Source organism: Epinephelus fuscoguttatus, linkage group LG23, assembly GCF_011397635.1.
Source record: "Epinephelus fuscoguttatus linkage group LG23, E.fuscoguttatus.final_Chr_v1".
NCBI classification, from domain to species: domain Eukaryota; kingdom Metazoa; phylum Chordata; class Actinopteri; order Perciformes; family Serranidae; genus Epinephelus; species Epinephelus fuscoguttatus.
This window is the reverse complement of record NC_064774.1, coordinates 7,487,703-7,501,534: the sequence shown is the minus strand read 5'-3', so window position 1 is coordinate 7,501,534 and position 13,832 is coordinate 7,487,703. Positions and strand designations below refer to the sequence as shown.

Here is a 13,832-nt window from a genome sequence, read left to right as displayed (position 1 = left end):
AGCGATAGCAACACGTTAATTGCGATTCGATAAAGGTCTGATCATAATGCTTTTTTTTTTTTTAATCGCATTTATCGCGAGCCTGGATGTGGGGGCAGCAGACTGAGGGAAGCACTCCAGACGTCCCTTTCCCCAAAGCTTTCCAGCTCCTCCTGGGGGACCGGAAGGCGTTCCCAGACCAGATGAGATATCTAATCTCTCCAGCGTGTTCTGGGTCTGCCCCGGGGCCTCCTACCAGTGGGACATGTCCAAAACACCTCCAACAGGAGGCACCCAGGAGGATCCTGATCAGATGCCCGAACCACCTCAACCGACCCCTTTCAACGAGAAGGAGCAGCAGCTCTACTCCGCGCTCCCTCCAGATGTCCGAGCTCCTCACCCTATCTGTAAGGCTGAGCCCAGACACCCTACAGAGGGAACGCCGCTTGTACCACAAGCGGTCACTACCCAGAGCTCATGACCATAGGTGAGGGTTGGGACATAGATGAACCGGTAAATCAAAAGCTTCGCCTTCTGGCTCAGTTCCCTCTTCACCACAACAGTCCGGCACAGTGCCCGCATCACAGCAGACACTGCGCCAAACTGCGGACCCATCTCATCTCAGATGGATGGCTTATTTCACTCCCAGACAGCTCAGTTAACAAGTCAAAGGTAATGTGCACCAACAGCGATTATAAACTAAAGTGCTGTTGGTCAGTGAAGGAGAGCATGCTAGTTTTACCCACGCCTGGAAAGCAAGCTGGTGTCAGGAGGTTGATCATGACTGTGGACTTCTCTGACGGAGTTTCTCCAGGAGCTGCAGTCTTGAAAGAGTTGAAAGAGGAGTGCGACGCTGCAAACCTGACTCTCTAATTGACTGACTGGTCAGTAATACTGTGAGTACCGGGAGCCGTTTGCACAAAACACCTTAAGTTTTCTCCTTAAGTATGACACTTAAAGGCTTAATTTCTCTCAAGCTGCGGGACTTACACAGCTGCACAGAGTCCCTTAGAAGGCTTCCTTGGTTCAGGAAAAATGATAACTGATGACTCTGTTTGTTTGCGTTGACTCACACTTGTGATGCCTGTTAGTAGCCCTTTTTAGACAGGAAATTAGCAGGAAAGCCCAATCAGTCCTCTTTCAGCATTGGCAGTATAAAACAAAATCAGGAAGTGCAGCAAAATGCCGCCTACCCACTTTTGTTTATACAGAATGTGCCTTTTTCGGGGCAATGGGGGGCGTGAGCAAGTAACAAAACGTGTAGCTCAGCGTGTGACGTAAACAGTGACGTGGGAGGGAAGCCACGGCTGGTCAGTCCTTCGGCGATTCTCTCATAAGTCGGCCCGTTCTTCACCGTCCCCGTCATCTGACGGTTAATGGCCTCTTCGTTTGTGAGGACAAGGAGGGCGCGCAATTCCTTGTCTCCCCAGTTGCTCATCTTTACAGTGTCTGTCAGGTTTGCGTTTCCCTCTTGCTGCTAGCTGCTTGCTAATTCCTGCTATCAGCTGTTTCCTGTTTATCCACCGCCAGTGGGTCGCTGTGTGGCATCATCAACAGCTCCTCCTGTTGCGGAAGGCCGCCTCAGTCTGTTTAAACTAAATGGGTTTACGGCACAAAGGAAGTGTGTCAACCATTGTGCAACCAAAACAGGAAGAGGACAGTGCTTTTGTTTTCCCCAGTTACCAGAGAGCATCAGAGTAAGTTAGCAGGTACTATCCTCAGTGTCAGGAACGACAGAACAACTGAAGTAATGGTGGAAAGACAAAACGCAGTTTTCTGCAAAATTTGGTTCCAGTTTTCTCAATTTAGTTCCTGAAACACAAATGAGAGAGAGGGAAGAAGATGAAGAGATGGAAAATAAAAAAAAAAGCAAAATATTCCAAAACAAGTGAAGGAGAGAAAAGAAAGTAACGGAGGAGAGAGAGAGAGAGAGAATAAAAGAGAGGCAGAGGAGGAGAGGAGGACAAGGCCGAGGAAAAACTGAGTGTGTGAGGGGGAGAGAAAGAGGGAGAACATCTGCCCATCTGTTTATACTTCTTTTCTTCCCTGGTGTAAATGGCAGAGGGGATGAGGCCCAGCTGTCATCCACACACACACATACACACATACACATACACACATACACACACACACACACACACACACACACACACACAGCGCAGGGAGTTCAGTAGGCAATAATAGAGAGAGACGGTTGCTAATTCAAACTAATGGAGGGAGATGAAGATGGATGACAGAGGGAACGGGGGAGCAGAGAGGAAGAGGGGAGGCAGCGTTACAGAGAGACAAGGAGGTAGAGGAGTACAGGAACGAAGGTGTGAGGAGAGAAAGTGATGGTTTCACTCCGCAGATAAAGAACTGGTTTAATAAATGATCATTATTGCACTCTACAATGAGCTTGTATTGACTGACACTATAATGTATTTATTAATGATTAACCACTGCGCACATCGTCTCTGAATCATTAACAAATGTAATTAATTTACTTTAATTAAACTCTGTTTGTAAAGATCTTTGTTTACAGCAAATCAGAGCCGGAAATTTAACCGAGTGTAAAGGTAATGTTTGAGTGTCCACATATTTAAAGTTGTTTCTGTTGTAAAATGCACTCTTCACATCAGGTTACAATAAATGAGATCAAGAAATAAATAAGATGCTTTTGTGTTGAGTGCAGCTCAGCAATACAGAGAGCCAAAATAATAAATAAATAAATACATTACGTGTAATATATCCATATTCAGCTCCTTTTTTCTGGCTGTAAATCATCTTATTAAAAATAATAATAATGCTAATGAATAAATAATTTAAAAAAAAGTAAATAAATAAAAAAATTAGTCATTCATAAATGAATGAATATATATAAGTAACAAAATAATTCAATGTGATATTCATTTAAAAAAAATCCAATTCCACTCTTTCTTTCTTTTTTACAATTAACACCTGTAAATGAACCAATTTAGAATAATGTTGATAAATAAAAAAATCATAAATGAATTAAGATATTTAAGTCACAAAATAATTTTATGTAATTGTTTTAAAAAAAAAAGTTAAATTTCTATTTTAAAAAAAATCTAATTCCACCCTTAGTTTTTTTTTTTTTTTTTTACAAATAACACTTGTAAATCAACTATTTAAAACAATGATAAATAAAAATTCATAAATTAATCAATGTATAAAAGTAACAAAATGATTCAGTGTCAAAAGTCTGCAAATGTTTTTCTCAATAAATTTTCACTTCATGTGTATTATTATTTTTTTTACAATAATGATTACAATTATTATTTTTAATAATAATAAAAAAATGAATAAGAATTCATGAATGGATGAATATATGTAAGTAACAAAATAATTTAATGTATTTTTTTAAGTCAAAAGTTTAAAAATCCAATTCACTCTTTCTTTCTTTTTTTTTTTTTTTTTTTTACAATTACCTGTAAATCAACTAATTTAAAATAATAATAATAAGAGATGGATAAAATGAATAAATAAATCAAAAAACATGAATGAATGAATATATGTAACAAAATAATTCAATGTAATTGTAGTTAAAAATCTGCAAATGTTTTTCTCAATAAATGTTCACCTCATGTGTATTATTATTTTTAAATCCACTTCACTCTTTCTTTCTTTTTTACAATTAACACCTGTAAATCAACTAATTTTAAGTAATAATAAGAAAAGATAAATAAAAATGAATAAATCAATTAAAAATTCATAAATGAATGAACATATGTAATTAACAGAAGAATTTAAAGTAAATGTTTTTTTAAAGTTGAAAGTCTGCAAATGTTTTTCTCAATAAATTTTAACATGATACTGTATGTATATTATTATTAAAAAATCTAATTAACTCTTTTCTTTTTACAATTAACACCTGTGAATCAAATAATTTAAAATGATAATAATAATGAATTTAAAAAAAAAATCATGAATGGATGAATATATGTAGGTAACAAAATAATGTCATGCATTTTTTTAAGTTAAATGTATTAAATATTTTCCTCTAATAATTTTTCAATATGTTTTATTATTTAATTGCCGATGTCCCACTTGTTCTTTTCTTTAAATCCCGTTGCTCACAGTTAACCCAATACCAGTGCTCAATGATACTTTTAAAATGGTGCCGGTGCCTAAACTGTGCCTGAATGGATACTTTACGAAAAAAAGGGTCATTCTTTAATGTTGTCATTTTGTGCTTTTTTTTTCTTAGAGTCGTAGAGTAGAATTTAACACCGGTATCAGACGCAAAACAAACAATTGCTCTCTCTGCTGTTGTGGCTGTTGACAGTCCTGTCACGTTATCCCCACCACTCAGAGTCAGCTCAGCCGCCTGTTCCTCTGGTACAGACTGGAGGCTGACGTCTGGTGGTGCATGCTGTGCACTGTATTTATGATGGTGCTGATAATCATACCGTCAGGATTTCTAAACACTCTAGTATACTGTAGCACCGTGATACCCCTAAGTCTAGTCCCACACCATACACTGTTTCACATAAATACACATAAATTCAAACACAACATTTAACCAGACAACAAAACCCTGCTACACACGCTACATATACTGCACAGATCACTGCAGACCACAGTTTGAGACCAACAAACAACAGAAACTGTTGTTTTTAGGGAATTGCTGCCGTGTTTCCAGCTGATTGTACGGCATCAAGCCTGGGTGTTTTGTCGGGACTGGTCACTGTTTTTCCTGCTTGGGTAGTTGCACAAAAAAACAGTTGTTGTAAGGGAGTCATTGCCGTGTATCCAGCAGATTTTTAGGCATTGAACTTGGGTGTTTTGTAGCAACACATCACTGTTTTTCCACCTGGGACAGTGGCACAAAAAAAACCTTTTTTAGGAAGTCGTGTTTTTTCCGGCGGATTTTTTGGCATCAAACCTGGTGACTCATCCCTTTTTTTTCCTGCCAGTCATTGCAGATTTTTATATATCAAACCTGGATGTTTTGTAGGGTCTTGTGACTGTTTTTCCTGCCAGGACAGTTGCAAAAAAAAAAAAAAAACCTGTTGTTTTTAGGGAGTCATTGCCGTGTTTCCAGCGGATGTTTCGGCATCAAGTCTGGGTGTTTTTTAGAGACTCATCACTGTTTTTCCTGCCAGGATAGTTTCACAAGAAAAGGTTGTTTTTAGGGAGTCATTGTAGTGTTTATGGCAAATTATTTTGCATCAAACCTGGGTGTTTTGTGGCGACACATCGGTTGTGAGTTACAGAGGAATCACTGCCTTTCTAGTGTGGTTAGTGCCCTCAGAAACAGGCATTTCAAGTCAAAACTTAGGGCTCTAGTTTCCCAGCGCGGCGCAGGGTGGCGAACCCCACACAGCTAGTTTGGAGCAGCGCAACCCGAGGCGCGCTCAGTTTGGTAGTTTGGCAGACCGAGGTGCGCTGAGATGGGTGTGGCGGCGCAGCAGGGGGAGGTGTCGACAGATCCAGCTTGGCACAGTGACAGTTTCGTGCCAAAAGGCTTCGGCGCTAAAAGCTCGGCATCTGAAACCAGGTCTACTGTCAGCACAGGGGGAGCGCAGCCGGTGTAAGCCGAAGTTTGGCTGACCGGCGGACAGTGCCACACGTCACCAAAACCTCACAGGCAGGTTTCCAGAATGTCAGGCACATTAACGATGCAATAAATACCCACAAAACCACTATTCAATGCAACTATCTGCAGTCAGCACATAAATGTATCTCTATATCGACTGTCCCGTCACATCTGATGTCAGATGAAAGGGGATTGGCAACGTTTGGCACGTTTGGCACGCGTAATGGAAACCCAACCTGATTTGATTAACACAGCTGCAAACTAATGAGTTCACATCCCTCTCAGCCAACCACAAACAGCCACAGCATCAGATAGGGAGTATATATTCAGCATCTGTCATCTTAGAAAAGTCAAAAGAAAAGAAACAGAGTGAGACTGCGAGAGAGAAAGAGAGAGCACGCGCACGAGAGAATCACAACATTGATTTACAATTGTGGTGACCTCCTCCCAGGCTACCTTTGCATCATCAGCCCGTGGAGGTCTGCTCGCAGTTCCGTATATTCAGACACTGCGAGCTTGGACCTCCCGGACCAAAACATCAGTTTCCTCCTGGGAGAAGTTTGGCTGTCTGACGCTGCTGCTCTCTTCTGCCATGGCGAATTGAGTAAACTCTCATTACACCTTCGTGCAGCGCATTTAAGGGCGAGGAGAGGGGCTCATTTGATTGGTGTGATGTGTGTGAAACCCACTCCACGCCTTCTCTCCTCCCTCTTTCCGACTTGCGCCAGTAGGAGGGACAGAGGTGGGAAAGAGGAGTAGCTGCGCCAGCGCGCACGGTGTGCCAAACTTACAAAATCCGCCTGGCCACACCCAGTTGACGAAGCGCAGGTGCGCTGTGCCCCCGCTGCGCCCGGTCTGCGAAACTAGAGGCCATTATCTTTTCCTCATCAAGTGATTTTTGTGTCTAAACATAACCACGTGTTTGAGACCAACAGACAACACAGTTGTGGTTTAGTGAGTCGTAGCTGTTTTACGAGAGAAGTTTATTACTAAACATGAGTGTTTTGTAGCAACTTGTCGCTGCTTTTTCCTTTTGGGAACAGTTCCATGAAAAAAGTTGTTTTGTACTGAGATTGTTCCCCGAAATCTGCATATTATAAGTCAAAACATCATCTTTTTCCGACTTAGTGTTTTTAGTTCGTAACGATAGATTAATCATTGTTAAAATGTTTTATCCGCTACATAGTAATGTACAAATTGGTATGCAGAAACGTACATGCCAATGTTTATTGTAGCGGCTGGGTCGTCAGCTTGAATTAATCAGATATCCTCTGTGTCTCTTCCCAGGAGGGAGTGAGTGTTCCTGGGATAAGGAGCGTCTGACCAGCCCCCCTGCTGGAGCCCACAGTGGAGGACCAGGAGGTGGCGGAGGAGGCGGTGGTGGAGGAGCATCAGTAGGAGGAGGAGGAGGAGGAGGAGGTGGTGCAGCAGGTGGAGGAAGTGGGCGGGGCCCGGCCATTGGAGCTGTCAGTCAACAACAACTGCAGCAGCAGCAACAGCTACTGGCCAACAGTGAGTACTCAGATATAAAGATGGATATGTTTCCAAACAGACGACACACTGAGAGACAGTGCATGAGAAAGGAACACACACACACACACACACACACATATTCATATTCAGGCTGTGTGTGTTGTGTGTGTGTGTGTGTGTGTTTAAAGGGGTGGCAATATTTGTTAATGTACGCCATTTAATCTGTTCCCATCTCCTGTATTAACACTCCGCCTGGATTAATCAGCACACACTCTACTAAATGACTCAATTCATCAACACCACACACACACACACACACACACACACACAACACACACAAACAAACAGAAACACACTCATACTCACTCTTTTTCTTATTGCAGAAGTAATGTGTTTGCACACACACACACACACACACACACACACACACACACACGCAGTGGGCAGCGGGAGGCGACAAACACTCACATTGATTATTCTATCACTTCAGTCGTCACGACAACAGCAATCAGTGTTATTGTTTCATTGGAATGAAAGCAGCCGCTGACATTTGTGTGTGTGTGTGTGTGTGTGTGTGTGTTCCACAGCTGAGGCGGCTTCTCTAAGGAGCGAACGTCTTGTGGGAGCTCGCCTTTGAAAAATCGGGGGGGGGTAATTTAAGGTCGGAGAGGGTCTGAAGGCAGAGGTCAAAGGTCAAGGTCGTGCTTTTAGGAGGTTCAGGGTTAAAGGATGAATTTAAGTTAATGGAACGTCCTCACAAATGCAGTGCTGTTGGTGCGAGGACGGACAGAGGAGAGGGGAAAAATAAAGGATAAAGACCTCGGTGTCATTCTAGATTCTCATCATTTTAGTTCATTAACAGAAACTGCATGTTATCATTTAGCGAAGGTACGACCTCGACTGAGCAGCGAGATGCTGAGAAGCTTGTTCGTGCCGTACACACTGGCCCACCTAACACTGATTTTAAAATCCTTAAAAAAAGAGAAAAGAGAACAAAAAGCGACCTCCTTTTCTTTCGTCTCATCACCCTTTAACCCTCTGCCCTCCATATTTCCCCCTCCTCTTTTCTCCCTCTCCCTCCTCCTCTGCTTTGTCAACTTTTATTAGCGAGACATTTGACACTGAGGTGACACCCCTGCCTCTGTCGCTCCTCAAGGTTAAGTTCAACACAAGTTCAACACGCAGCCTCCGCCTCTCTCGTACTCTCACAAAGCTTTCATTTCACAGTTTACTCAAAAGACAGATTTTAAAAATGATCAAACACAGAGAGAGAAAAGACGGACCTGACGCTCTCTGCTGTGTGATGCTTGTACAAAATTCAGGAGGCTGAGGATCAATTGTACTTGTACTTCACCAGGAAAGTCCTCTCAGTGTCAATAGCTCTTTCCAGGGAGTCTCGGATTCAAACAGTGAAACAATACAGCAGCTGACACAGATTAAATACTAGTGACAGTCTGCACAGTCAGGCAAGATAGCAGAGAGATAACTGACTGTGCAATGACAAAATGTGACGCCAGCATTTCCATTTGACAAAAAACATTTGTTGGTTTTGTAAAGACAAACATGCACGATTACACCAAACCAAAAAAGACACCGAACAGCACACCTATCCAAAAGTGAAGCTGCAAAGAGAAACATTAACTTTCACATTTGGTAATATTAGAGCGCAGCAGAACTGTGAAGTGATTCACTTCAGTTAACCCTTTGAAACCTGAGCGAATTGGCTTGATTATTTTTAAAAAACATGGGAAGAAGGCACTGAGTAACGAAAGAAGAAATGGCCCAAAAATAAATGAGTAAAAAGAGAAAATTATATTTAAAAAGTTAATAACATAGTCACACAATTTCAAAATGTAAAAAATAAATAAATAAATAAATATAGTTTCCCCTAGATTTTTCTTTTTTCCCTAGTTTTTTTTTTCAAATTATCATCTAAATCTATTTACCTGTTTTTTTAAAATAATCTTTTAAATCTATTTCCTTATTTTAAAAAATAATATTTTTTTAATCTACATCCCAATATTTTTATATATATGCGTATATATATATATATACATATATATATATATATATATATATATATATATATATAATTTTGTAATCTATTTCCCTAGTTTTTAAAAATAATCTTTTAAATCTGTTTTCTAAATGTATTTCCCTTAGTTTTTTTTTTAAAAAAAAGAACAACAATTCTGAATCTATTTCCATAGTTTTTTTTAATTATCTTCTGAATTGATCACCTTAGTTTTTCTTTTTTTCAAAAAATCTTCTAAATCTATTTCCCTTGTTTAAAAAATTAATTTTCTCATTCTGTATCCCTAGTTAAAATGAAAAAAAATCAAAATTAATTAAAAAATAATTCTAAACCTTATTTCCTTTTTAAAAAATGTCGAAATCTATTTCCCCAATTTTTAAAGATTTTTAAATATTTTTTTAAAACTATTTTTATTATTATTATTATTATTATTATTATTATTATTATTGTTATTATTATTATATTATATTATTATTTTTTTTTGCATTGCATTTTTCCCCATATACCTGAAAGAAATTGCACCAATTTGCTCAGCCTCTGAAAGTAGCACAAGAAAATTGATGTTGCTCCAGCTTTCATTGGGTTAAACAAGCGATTCCGAACTAAAACCGGAGGAGTCACTGTTTGTCCGTCCTTCGATTTTCTCGACAGCCTTTAATCTGATCAGCTTCACACTTGTCAGCTGTGTTACTAAGGACCCAAGGACGTGCAGTGTCAAGTGCGAGCTCTTGAGATTGCATTACTAAGTACGTAGTACATTATCAGGTAATATATTGTTCAATTTCAAGTTCAAATTTGCCTTTACAATTACAAGATGTTCTCACTTCATTTTGTTGCTTTATTTTTCTAAAAGTATCATTTCGGGCACCATTGAGGCACCAGTGACATTTTAAAAGATTTAGCACCGATATTGGAGAAAAACCCAAAACAAAACAAAAGAATACCCGACCCAAGTTGAAACAGACTCAGCAAATTAATGATATGAAACATAAAGATGATACTGAAGATACAAAATGGTGGCCAATGAAAAACATCGGATCAGTGTGGAGCGATGAGCAGACTGTAACCTTCCTCAAAATCATAAATTCAACTAATTAAACAAACATGATCACCTCATTTACATCATGTTTTTTTCTATTGTTTTAGTTCATTTTATGTACCTGTTTTCTTCTGTAGCGATTGACGTAGGATGTTTTGAAATGATGAGGATTAACTCAAGCGTAGTTCAAAGTTTCCCCTCTCCCCCTCTGTGTCTCTCTCAGGGCTGGACCTGCCCTTCATGATGATGCCCCACCCTCTGCTTCCCATGGGTCTGCCGCCTGCATCTGTAGCCATGGCGATGTCGCAGATGAACCACCTCAACACCATAGCCAACATGGCCGCCGCTGCCCAGCAGATACACACTCATGTACACCGGGCACCTGTCATCAAGGTAAGACACACTCACTAAAAAAACCTTTTTAAATGAGAACCATAGAGGATCCCAGTAGGTTCCTTGAGGAACTCCTTGATGAAGAACTTTAACTGCTCTCTTTGGATGAGATTCAACTTTACTGTCATTGCAAAAAGCAGTGAAGAACACAGTAATATACAGAAAGATATAGAGCATATAATAAGCATTAAGAAGTAGATATGAAAATGCTATGATATGTACAGTATGAACGTGTAGCAGCTGCAGCAGGCAAAATTAAATCAATGAAATCTTGCCGACCTCTCTGGTTGATTAACGTTTGGTCGGCTATTAGGGGGGCAGCCCTGATATTTTTTCAAACCTGGACTAATTTAGTCACAAAAAAACCCCCAAAACATTACTTTATTATCTTCTTTCATTTAAGAAACACTAGATCAACAAAAAAGGAAAAATATTTATCCCATTCCATGCATCTTTTTTTATTCTATTCTTTTATTTTTATGCTCCATCTCCAACATGGCGGTGTCCTGTCTTTAATCAATGCCAGTCACTGGTAACCCATAGTAACCATATTGAAACCTACATCAATACACTTATTTACACCTCACTCACTCACTCGTGCCTCCTCTGTGTCTCTGCAGGAGAGAGTGTGCGACAGTCCTTCCCTCTCTCCATCTGTCGACGAGACCAACACTCCACTGCAGTCGCAGCCCAGCAGCTCGGCCTCCAGCTCGCCTGAAAGACTGGGTACATACACACACACACACACACACACACACTTAAAGACCTCATCATCACAGAAATATGCTGTAGATTAGAGTTGCAAAGGTTAGTCGATTATTTGATCAGAAGAACTTAAACTTTTTTGATAACTGATACGGTCAATTTGGCAAAAAAATCATCTTCTCGGATGTCTCTATTTTCCCCTTTTCTCTTCTATTATATTAAACTGAATATATTAAGCTTTTGAAGTTTTGGTCGGATGAAACACTGAGATTTTATAGACCGTTGTTAAGAAAATAATGGACACGTACACAGACCAAAATGATGAAAATACAAAAACAGATACTGTAGATACACTTTGGCACATATAGATGTACATGTACTCACACCTGGACAAAAACACACATCCATTCACTTAATTTACAGGCAGACAATCAAACTTAAAAGTCGTAGGCTCTGCGTCCACATAGAGCCTATGCTGTACCCTATGTAGCCTGACGTGCACCTCCCCAGAACTGTAACGACACGTCACAGTGATGCAGAACTCCTGTCTACTTCTGTAAGCTGAAACCATTTCCCTCAGTGGACACAAAGCTTTATTTACTTTAATTTCACAGATAAAAAACAATAAATTGTGAAGACAATAAAGCCTCCACAAAAAAAAGCATTTTAAGTCTTGTGTGTGATTTATCCTGGCTTCATATGAGCAGAGGAAATCTCTGCTCGCTGCTAGGCTAGTTTATACAATGTAAAATGCCATAGGCTTGTGCTATTAACGTTAGCATGTTGTATTTGTTTGGAAAACGTGTTTAGTATAAGACAGTTGTTTTGTCAGTGAACCTTGTGAGTTGTAATGGAGCCAAATTATGTAACGTTACCTTTGTTAAATGTAGCTGTTGTCCCTGGCTTCATATGAGTAGAGGAAAAGTCTGCTAGCTGCTAGGCTAATTTATACAATGTGAAATGCCATAGGCTCGTGCTAATAACGTTAGCATGTTGTATTTGTGGGGAAAATGTGTCCAGATAAAGACAAGTGTTTGTCTGTGAATGCTGCGAGTTATAGTGAAGCTGATTTGTGTACTTGTGTTTGAATTTGTCTCTATTAAGCCATGTTTAATGTGTGTTTAATGTGTGTTTTGAATCAACTAAACTGTACAGCACTTCACAGAAACCCTGACACCTACTAATGTTTTGGACACACCACTGCACAAGTATAAATGCTCACAACAAAGTATAAATCCCGCTTTATGCCTGTGACCTGTCGCCAGGAGATTTAAAAAGCAGCTATCAGTAGTTAGCAGCTAACTCAAAGAGGAGGAACAGCAGCTGAAAATAAGTAGGGAGACAATAACAAGCGGAGGCTCCTTACCCTCCAAGCAAAAGACGAGATCAGCTGCCTTATAACAGGGATGGTAAATGATTGTTATTGCCATGTAATGCCATTGTTTTTATTTAGAAAGTGCTGCCCGAAGCGTATGTTATATCACACTAGACGCTGACGCTGATGTGTTACGCATCACTCCTGTCAAACCCATCACTCATCTTTTGTTCCGAGACACCGCCATTGTTCAGTGCTGTATGAAAAAGTAGCGGCGTATTGAAGGGTCTTCGTTGTGGCAGTATTGTGAAATCTCTGTGTTAAAAAAAGGCGACAGATACACATGCATCTGCAGATGTATTTATATATACATTCATGCACCAACACACACACACACACACATGCGCGCAAACTCACTGTGCCTTTTTTTTTTTACAACAGGATTGGTGTCAGCTGATGCAGATGTTGCGCTGACCAACCCAGCTGCACCCATCAAGAAAATAACAAAGGACAAAGGTTGGACCACACACACACACACACACACACACACACACACACACACACACACTGAAATGTTTTCTCAAAAATGCACAGACTCACACACTCTTATATAAGTGCGGATATTCCATTACCCACCTTAATCTAAACCCTCACCCATTTCGTTTTGACGTCTGACAAATTGTCCTCACTTAGAGGGTTTTCCTCATCTACTGTATTCACACACACACACACACACACACACACACAAAGACACAGTGACTGAAGACACACTCGCAAGGACACACACACACACACACAAACAGAGAAACAGAAGCGTCAGGATGTTCAGCCCCTCCTATTGATCACCTGTCTCTGAGCCATCAATCAGACGACTGAACGAGGGAGGCAGAGATAGATAGACAGATAAATAGATGGAGGGAAGGAGGAAGGGGTGAAGCTAAGTAAAGGAGGCATGGCTAAAAGGGGTCAAGAGGTCACACACTAAAAGCATGTGGGGCCTCTCCTCCCTCCATCACCCGGGCTGTATTTTCCATTCTTATAACACATTCTGTTTTCAGCTAATTCTTCACTCTCCTCACCTCTTCCCTTCATTTCCTCTGCGTTCATACTGCTGGAGCGGCGCTGCCGACATCAGCAGGAGCAGCTTCCTTTAAAATCGATACAAATCTGATGCTGCTTCTCTTAAAGAACGGAGCGTGGACCTGAGAGTGTGAGGTGGGACGATTCAGCTTCTCTGCATGCGTGTTCAGAAACCTGTTGTGTGATATGGGGCCGGGATGTGGCCGCCACCTCCTAAAGGACAAAACACACCGGCTGCGAATGGTGCGTGTCAAAAAATATGCCCCTATTA

At 40.3% G+C, this 13,832-nt stretch overlaps 1 protein-coding gene across 1 annotated transcript in view; it reads left to right on the top strand.

Annotated features, from left to right (window-relative positions):
* dachb (dachshund b) overlaps positions 1–13,832 on the top strand; it is a 141,092-nt gene that overhangs the window by 100,217 nt on the left and 27,043 nt on the right. The window contains exons 4-7 of the mRNA XM_049568043.1: positions 6,809–7,033; positions 10,292–10,461; positions 11,082–11,187; positions 12,923–12,997. Of these exons, the coding sequence (XP_049424000.1) occupies positions 6,809–7,033; positions 10,292–10,461; positions 11,082–11,187; positions 12,923–12,997 (576 nt within the window). The remainder of the gene's footprint in view (positions 1–6,808; positions 7,034–10,291; positions 10,462–11,081; positions 11,188–12,922; positions 12,998–13,832) is intronic.